At 39.4% G+C, this 9,519-nt stretch overlaps 1 protein-coding gene across 4 annotated transcripts in view; it reads left to right on the plus strand.

Moving 5' to 3' along the window:
- sls (sallimus) overlaps nt 1–9,519 on the plus strand; it is a 223,826-nt gene that overhangs the window by 120,482 nt on the left and 93,825 nt on the right. For 2 of the 4 annotated variants that reach the window (XM_067788667.1, XM_067788666.1), the window contains one exon: nt 3,262–9,429. The exons of the other annotated variants lie outside the window; for them this stretch is intronic. In XM_067788667.1, coding sequence (XP_067644768.1) covers nt 3,262–9,429 — 6,168 coding nt within the window. The remainder of the gene's footprint in view (nt 1–3,261; nt 9,430–9,519) is intronic. 4 annotated transcript variants of the gene reach the window in all.

A 9,519-nucleotide genomic window follows, 5' to 3' on the forward strand; every position in this document is an offset into this window, starting at 1 on the left:
TAGGAGTAACGCTCTTGCCAAATTTCATCATAGTATCTTCAACGACTGCCAAATTACAGCTTGCAAAACTTTCAAATTACCTTCTTTCAAAAGTGGGCGGTGCCACGGCCATTGTCCAAAATTTTACTAATTTTCTATTCTACGTCATAAGGTCAACCCACCTACCAAGTTTCATCGCTTTATCCGTCTTTGGTAATGAATTATCGCACTTTTTCGGTTTTTCGAAATTTTCGATATCGAAAAAGTGGGCGTTGTTATAGTCCGATTGCGTTCATTTTAAATAGCGATCTGAGATGAGTGCTCTGGAACCTACATACCAAATTTCATCAAGATACCCCGAAATTTACTCAAGATATCGTGTTTACGGACGGACGGACGGACCGACATGGCTAAATAAATTTCTTTTTTCGCCCAGATCATTTTGATATATAGAAGTCTATATCTATCTCGATTAGTTTATGCCGTTACGGATTACCGTTATGCGAACAAAGTTAATATACTCTGTGGGCTCTGCTCAGCTGAGTATAAAAATTAATATACCGTGTTTAAAGTAACTTAGTAAAATAGTCAAAAAATTTTACATAAATGAACCTTTATGTTTTTTAACATTCTGCACTTTTCTGGTGACACCTGCATTAGTTTCAGAGATATGATATTTTAAGCGACTGATCGCCACTATTGCGCTATTTTCCTTGTGAAGCCACTTCTACAATCCAAGATTCATGTGCATTCACATGTAAAAATATCGGTTACCCATCGAAGCGCCTATGACTTAATAAATTAAAGGACTTGGGAATGTTCCAACATATTTCAGAATCAAAAAAATCAAATTTTCCAAAAATACATATACGTTCCCATTTTAACTTTATTTTCCTGCTGGGATGGTCTTGCTCTCGCTCTCACTAATACACTCACATTTAAATTTTTGGCGTCCACTGATAAAAAGTTGTAGTAATGCTCTGGCGCTGATATGGGCTATGTCGTGTTTTAGAGCGCAGCAAAATAAAAACTAGGGATGGTAGACTACTTGTAGCGGAGCGCAAGGGTATGTAGGGCGTCGCCTTTTGTGATCATTTCGGTAAATCCCGAAAGGTTTTAGGGGGACTATTTCGCTGTCATTTCGGGATGGTTATAGGAATCATTCGGGATTATATGGGAATGGTTGTAGGGGCTGTTTCGAATCAGTTCGGGTCAACATGAGGTGGTCTTCGAGAATATTCCGGGGTTATTTTGGGTTCATTTTGAAGCTATTTCGGGGTCATTTTGGTACTATTTCGTGGTTCTTCCCTGGCCATTTCGAGGTCAATTTGTGAATTTCGAAATTGTTTTGGAAACTGTTACGGGGTTATTTCGCGATCGTTTCTGGATACTTCGAGGTAATTTGAGGTTTACTTCGTGATACTTCCGTGGTCATTTCGAAGCCAATTTGTGGTCATTTGCTGATGATCTTGGCCAGGGTCGTTTAGGGATCACTGCGGAATAATTTCGGAATGGTTTTGGGGACTATTTCGGGCTAAACTTGAAGTAATTTTGTAAAGATATTGGGGAATGATGGGGTGACTTAAGGATCACTTCGCAGCACGTTCGAGATAGTATTGAAAACTATTTCCAGACTCCGCCAGGGCCATTTCGATACCAGCTTTTGGTCATTTCCTTATCATTTTGTGGGCTATTTCCATAGTTAGTTCGAGGTCAATCGAGATTAATTTGGAAATCACTTCGGGGTTTATTTCTGTTCTCTTCGGTATGATCTTTAAATTTAATTCGGGGTCCTACCGGGGTAATTTTACGATAATTGTGGACCCTTAAATGATCAAGAAATGGTCCTGGAAGGACTCCAAAATTGCGCCCAATAGCATCACGAAATTAAACTAAAGTGATCTCCAAACGATCAAGATTTGTACATGCATGGACTATAATTATTATTTTCCTAAATGCTCTTTAGAATTTCATTTTCTCTGCTCTGAAATAAATTTAATATTTTCTGCAAAAATGTTTGCCACCTTCAGAATTTAATTTCAAAACATATTTTCCCGTTACTTAACGCATTTTCCCGTTTCTCGAATATTGTTTTATTTCGGCTTCCCTAAATGCATTTGAGCTTTTCTCAATACATTTGCACCTTGCTAAAATATCTTTTAGAACATAATGCTTTACTCCTCTAGAATACATTTCCTTCCTTTTAATTAAAATTGCCCTTTTGCTATATAACTCTGATTTCAATGCAGGCCTTACTTCTTGACGGCTGCCTTGGTGTGGTGGTAGGGAGCACACCTACCACACCGAAGGTCCTGAGCCCAAGCACCGAGCAAAGCGACATAAAAAATAAAGTAAACCATTATTTTTTTTTTTAAGTTTACCCGTCTTGCAGCTGCCATTCAGAGTCGCCAGAAAACACGTACGTCGCCCCCCCCCCCCCCCCCCCCCCGACAGTTTGTAGGAAAAAATTAAAAAGGAGCATGGCGCAAATTAGAATAAAAGCTCGACCTAAATTCATTTGGAGTTATTTATTTTTTTCATTTTCTTCTTGCAAATGGAAACGTCTTTACAAATATAAATGAAGTTTTTGTTATTTAAACTTTTTGACAAGACCCAATGCAAGGAAATCCTATGCTTTCACTCAAATAGGAATTGGAAGTACAAATAATAGCAATGAGCTGAAGGTATTTTATCATTATTTTACCTGACCCGATTACCGAGATCAGCTTTGTTTTTCACTGCAACCCCTCTTGCCAAATTCATATGGGACTCGCAAGTCCTGTCTTAACGATTTTCATTCGAGATACATAGAACGAGTCAGCTTCTACGTCAGCGAGCATGCTACCTGGGATGGTCGACCTACTACTTTAATGTTGTTTGCAAAACGTACGGGATCTTTATCCAGCAAAGTACTATCATTTTTTTAAATTTTAATTGGAAAGATAAAAAGATCGGCAGTAAATCCCTAGAAATAGATGAAAATGATTTTCAGAAAACACAACCGAAAAAAATGTTTTTAGATTGAATTTTGTGAATGAATAGGGGCTGCCTAATAATTTTGTATAATCTTTTTTAATCTGAAATAATGCAAGGAATCTGTACTTTTTCCGATAAACCGCCTGTATATACACATTACTTATCAAACTAGAACATAACAAATACTCACAACATTGCTGCCTTGGTTACATACTTACATTAGTCATATACTTACGTCCTTAAAAACTTAACACCCATCCAAGAGCACGACAATTTTTTACTTACTTAATACATTCGCATTCGCAGAAACAACAGCACCTTTGCTAGATGACAAAATCATACAAGAAGTGCAACAACAACAACAACATGAACAAACAATTATCATACAAAAACAACAACAAGCGGCTAAAGATATTGTACATAAAAGTGAAAAGATCACACGGAAGAAGAAAAAGAATCAATCACAACAAATTCAAAAACTTGAAGTCCAAGAAAGTGTAGAAATTCAAGAAGAACAAAAACAAACAATAACCATACAACAAGACTTACAAGTACATGAAGTGGTTGATAATCTCTACACCGACACAGTTATGAATATAAAATCTGAAAACATACCATACGAAACGATACCAATTCAAACACTACCCCAAGAAAATATCGAAACAACAGCACTAACACAAGTACCACAAGTTGCGTCAGAACAGCCTGAGTTGAAAAAGGTACACGCCGAAATAGCACCAGTGCAGACTGTGGCTATGCATGAGGAATCAAATATGCTCGAATCGGAAGAGGAGCTCCGACCACAACGTAAGCAGAGAGGTGAAAAATTGTACGAAAGCATCACCGAAGTAGAACGTCGTGCGCCAGAAGTTGCTGAAGTAGAAACCAAGCAAGTTGCTACAGAGTTATTAAGCGATAAACAGCCAAAACTAGCGAAAGCTTTACCTACTATGGATAAATCAGAGTCTGTAACAGTAGATCAGCCACTCATTGAAAATACAATCGCTGATTTGGAAAGCGCCATGCTAACTGAACAACACGCCAAGGCCACACTGATGCCATATAATATACCAGAAAATTTAGAGCTAACCACAGCAGAGACAGTTGTTGAGCTGCCTAAACAAAAGGAAAGCGAAAAGCCTACAGAGGAGGCTACCACAGAATATGTGCCATACAAGAGCGTGATTGTTGAACAACCTATTACTACAGAAATAACTGAAACGGCAGATGATTATAAACCCTTGTTGGACGAAAAGCAGCTACCTGTAGCTCTTGTAAGCTCAGATGCTAGCATCGAAGTGCTGGAAGTACAGGCACAAGATACAACTAAAGATTTTAAAAAGAAACAGCTACCGCTTGACAATAAAATACAAATGAACATGGTAGAACATTTAGCATATGTGACAAAAGAGGAAAAAACGGTAGATAAAGAAAATGTCTACGAACAGCCAAGTGCGCCAACAAAATTATTGGCTGATGTAGAGATTACGCCCCAAACTGAGTCCCTGGAAGTGACACAAAGTGAAGCGGCCGAAAGTGTGCTGGAGCTTAAAGCGCAGAAAGAGCCTGAAACCGTCAAAGCATTCGAAAACCTAGTGCTACAACAAAGTCTAATAGGCACACAACCTGATCAACAAAGCCCAACTGCAGAGGTACCACAGAATGAAATGGTTACCAAGCAGGCTGCACTAAGTTTTGTGGAAAATATACATTTTATCGGCGAAGAAACAAATATGCTTGAAGAACGACCAGCGGAATTAAAACACGCTGCAGAACGAAAAATGGCCGCAGCACATGCTGAACAAACCAATAATCTAGTCGTAGGACAAGTCAACGAAACGCTGACAGAAGAACGTACAACAACGCTGCCACAAGACATGCCTCAGCCAGGCAAGCTAACAAAGACTGAACTAACAGCAGCAACTGCTGTAGCCTTGGGTGAAGAAAATCTAATTTGTGATGCGCCCTCTGAGGTCGTTAGTGCACAACCCAGTCCACAATATAGCAAAATTGGGTACGAAAGTGCGACTACTGTAGCTGATGTGGGCACTGTACAATCGCACGATAAGGAAATACCGTTGCAGATTGAAAAACCAGATACTGCAGCAGCGAAATATAATTTTGTAGAGCAAACTTCAATTTCAATTAAAGACAATCAAATGCTCGAGATGCAAGGTGACTTGCAGGCTGTACCGCAACAGCAAGGTCAAACAGTGAGTCAGAAGCAAAGTGAAATCGACTTGAAAGCGCCTAGCGTGCTGCATGTACAGCCACAGCTAGCGTCAGCAGCTCTAGCCACAGAAGCACCCAAGCCAGTAGAAGCTATAAAGAAATACGACAACGTATTTGGTGGTGGCATTTGTGAAATGCAATCCATATTGGAAACGCATACAGAGCTCACGATAACTGAGCATGCAGTTGAGAGAACCGCATCACCAAGTCCAGGCAAAGCTATGCAACCGCTTAACATCTATGAGGTACAAACAACAGAAACGAATGAAATTCTGCACATGCCGGAAGTGCCAGCATTGCAGAAATTACACCAGACTGCAGCGGACACATATTTGCCTGTGGAGCAGTCTGAGGTGTTGGCGTTGGACACAGCACGTGACGTTGAGCAACAAAGTCAAGCATCAACAACTGTGGCTAATTTTAGCCTACAAACCCAAAGCGGTACAAATGTGCATGAGCAAACGCTATTAGATGCGGCAACACGACTTACTACCGAAGAATTACCATTAAAGCAAGCTATAAGCGTAGACTTTGAATTAACTACACAACAACTTGAAATCATTACTATAGCAACGCATGACAAGGAAACACCACTGGCACAAATAGAGCAACCTGCTGCAAAGGAAGCGCATATGCTTACCACAGATAGTTTTTCCGTTCCCTATACACAAACTACGCAACCCGCTGAAGCTGTAGGAGCAATTGCGGAGCTGCAAGTGAGTGAGCAACATGCGCTCTATAACTACAAAGAGTTGGTATCGTCAGTGCAGGGAGAGAACGAAGTGCTAGAGGGTGTTAAGGATTATCAAAGCAAACCGACACCTGTAGGCAGTGTAGCCAGTACAGAGTGGGTACCAAGTAAATCAGCTGTCGAAGTATGCACCACTCTAATCAGCGAGCGTGAAGAGTTGCATGATAGCGTAAGGCCACATGAAAAAGGTACAGCAGAGTTGAAACTTAATGAGACAACACAAAAGGCCGCTATAACAGAGAAACCTTACATACATGATACAACTGGTGAACTCAAAGGAGTTAAGTCGTTAGAAACAAAAGTGAAGCCGATAACGGAGCAGAACCATGAAGTGTTGATGCGCGAAGAGCAAGTATACGAAAAAGAAACCAATCTGGCGGCTTACCAGAGAGACAAAGCATATTCAGCCAATATGAGCTTCAACACAGAAGATGCAAAAGTAATTGAACAAAATGTGTTGTATGAGCGTGAGCAACTTTACAAGCAGGGAGAAGTACCACACATGGCAACAGCACAATCTATAGCACCAGAAAGCGTACTTAAATTACCGCTAAGCGCTAATGTTCTCGATATGGACAGTGTTGGCGAAGTGGATACACTAAAAATGCCCCTCACTTCAGCGATTTCACAATACCAAAATCTGAATGAGACAATCATCTCAGAAATTATAGCTTATGAAGACTCACGTCCCGATGCTATGCATTTACAAAAGCATGAAGAAAAGCCGCTAGAAAGTAAATTAACGTTAGCTGAACACGCCGCAATAGCGAGTGAAAATTTAGCGATTGAAGATGCCAAACTCTTCAAGGACAAACCCCAATTCAACGAAAAGTATGCACGATTCGCTGCTGCCGAGACACGGCATGCGCCACAATTTGAGCAAACAAATATTTTAGATGCCACAAGCGCTTTGCCAGCAACTGAACTGAAAGAAGCAACAGCAAAAGCAGGAACCGAGCAGAATTTACTTACAACAAATGTTATCAAAGAAGCAAATATTTATGAAAATGTCGCGTCTGCTAAAGATACGACAGCAGCAATAGCGCAGCATGCCGGCATTACACACGAACCTCAACATTTGCCCATCATACAAACCGAGCAGCACGTCGAGCGTGAAGGTCAGCTAAGGTCAACAAAAGAAATAGCAGCGACACAAGCAACTGATACCGCCCTAACCAAATCACTAGGTTTACCTTTAGTGAATGAAACGTTGGCCGTAGAGGCATCTGTACCGCTAACAAACGACGCTGCAACACAGCTAAAACAAATCAAGTCTACAATAGTTGGGCCTAATTATGAAGTACTTGCAACGCAACCGCAAACATATGAAGAAACAAATGAGTTGTTAACGAAAGATAAAGCGCCAGCAATCACGCCAAATCTTAATTTAGAAAACATTTACAGTCCTGCACAGGTTGAAACACAAACAAACATATACGCAAAAGAAAGCGATATGCAAAATTTCAAAAGCGACCTACAACATGCAATGCCTTTTGTGGAGGGTATGTTGTCTGAAACTATAACAAGTGCCGTAACACCATATGACGAAACTGGGCCTCTACAGCACTTAGAATACACAACAAAAGCGGCTGAATCAAATGCAGCAAATGGGTATGCTCTAGCACAGCTCGAAAGTATGACTATGCTTCTAGACAAAGAGAAACCTTTAGAGACTAAAGACAGAAGCGTAAGCGCTAAACCTTACATTGAGGGCACACAACACGAAACGCTGACAACAGATGTCGCAGCTGTTGAACAATTAACCGATCTACAATTGGAACAAGACAAAGATGGTAAACGCGCAATTGAGCTTATGGAAAGTGGTCCATGTCGAGCGAAAACAATCAACACAACACTTTTATTTGAAAAAGAACGCTTGACCGATGCTGAAACACCTTTAAAACAAACTGCTATACCAACAATTGCCGATATACACAATGATAAATCGATTACTGAGCAAACTTCATATGAAAATTTAATACCACTGGCAAACGATAAAGTAACACCGCAACAAGCTAGCGCTAGCACGGATACTAAGTTAACGAGAGCACATATAACAACACTACAAGAAACGCTAACAAAAGAAACAGACCTGACGAGCGCAGATAAGCCCGTAGAAGGTAAAGCAAGAATTATACATGATCAACAAAATATAGCGCATACAACAGAAGAAACAATAGGCATGCAACCTCTAACGGATATATATGATTTGAAAAAACCAACACAGGTGGTAGCGCAAGCAACGCATGCCAATTTGAACGAAAGCACAAATGTTAGTGAATCCCAACTATATGAGGGTACGAGTTCATTACGGACAGAAATGCCCACAAAAATAATACCACAAACTAATGTCGTAGATAGACAATCGAAAACAGCGGAGAATACACAAGTTGATGTTTTTGAAAGTGCTTTAGAAGTTGGTGATTTTAAACCGCATAGTGTGGATAATTTACAATCAACTGTCGTCTTAACCAAATTAAGAGCGCCTCTAATTGATGAGATTACCAGCAAACCTACTGTTGAAAGCATACAAACTAAAAAACCGAAGTATGAAACAGCAACTGCGTTAACAGATGAGAAGGATAATCTAATTGTAAACACATTAACAACATACGAAAGTACGGAAAAATTACCGTTGCAACAAATACCGGATAATCAGAAGGCGGAATTATGTTTAACCGATACTGAATATACAGCCATCATAAATCTGCCCCTTACATCCGATATGACGAGCAATTTAAGTGAGAATAACAGAAGAGATTTTGATTACGCTGGCATAGAAATTACACCACATAGTACATATTTGCATGAACAAACAACAATACAAGATAATATCAAAACTTTGGATACAAGCACACCTAAATGGGATACGGCAAATATTAAAATTATTCCACAACATGCAATTGATAGTAAGGATTTACACACCTTCGAGCAAACGATTCCTCATTCCAAAGATTTAGCAATTAATGAAAGTACAACCACAACACCTATACTACAACCACAGCTTACAACAAAGACAGCAATAAATAGTGCACAGCTCATACTTGAAAATACAGTACCATACAAAGATATTTCACCAACAAATAAATCTGTTGAAATAACAAGAACTTATCAGCCACATATATCATACGATGAAGAAAGTGTTTATGAATTCGAAAAAGAAATCAAATTAACACCAACAAAACAAAAATCGCAAAACCTACAAACACCAAGTGAACAACCAAATTACATTTTACCATTACAACACATGGAAATAATTAACGAAAGCGAATTAGCTATATGTGATAAAGAGATGTTACCTAAACCAATAACAATGCCCATAGTAGAGACTGTTGAATCTGTAGACGCAATTACTGTTGAAGTAGTGTCACCATATACTTTAACTGGTTCTATAAAAGATGATAGAGTAGCACATTTAAAGCCTAATTACATACAAGAAAGCGAGGTTGAAAATTTAGAAATAGAAATACTTTGTGTAAAAAGTTCTATCGGTAAGTACTATTACCACTTAATATCTCACAGGGATTTTTTTATATGGCGTTATACTTATTTCGACCCAAGCGAGCCCCCAAAATTAAACA

Source organism: Eurosta solidaginis, chromosome 5, assembly GCF_040869045.1.
Source record: "Eurosta solidaginis isolate ZX-2024a chromosome 5, ASM4086904v1, whole genome shotgun sequence".
NCBI lineage: Eukaryota > Metazoa > Arthropoda > Insecta > Diptera > Tephritidae > Eurosta > Eurosta solidaginis.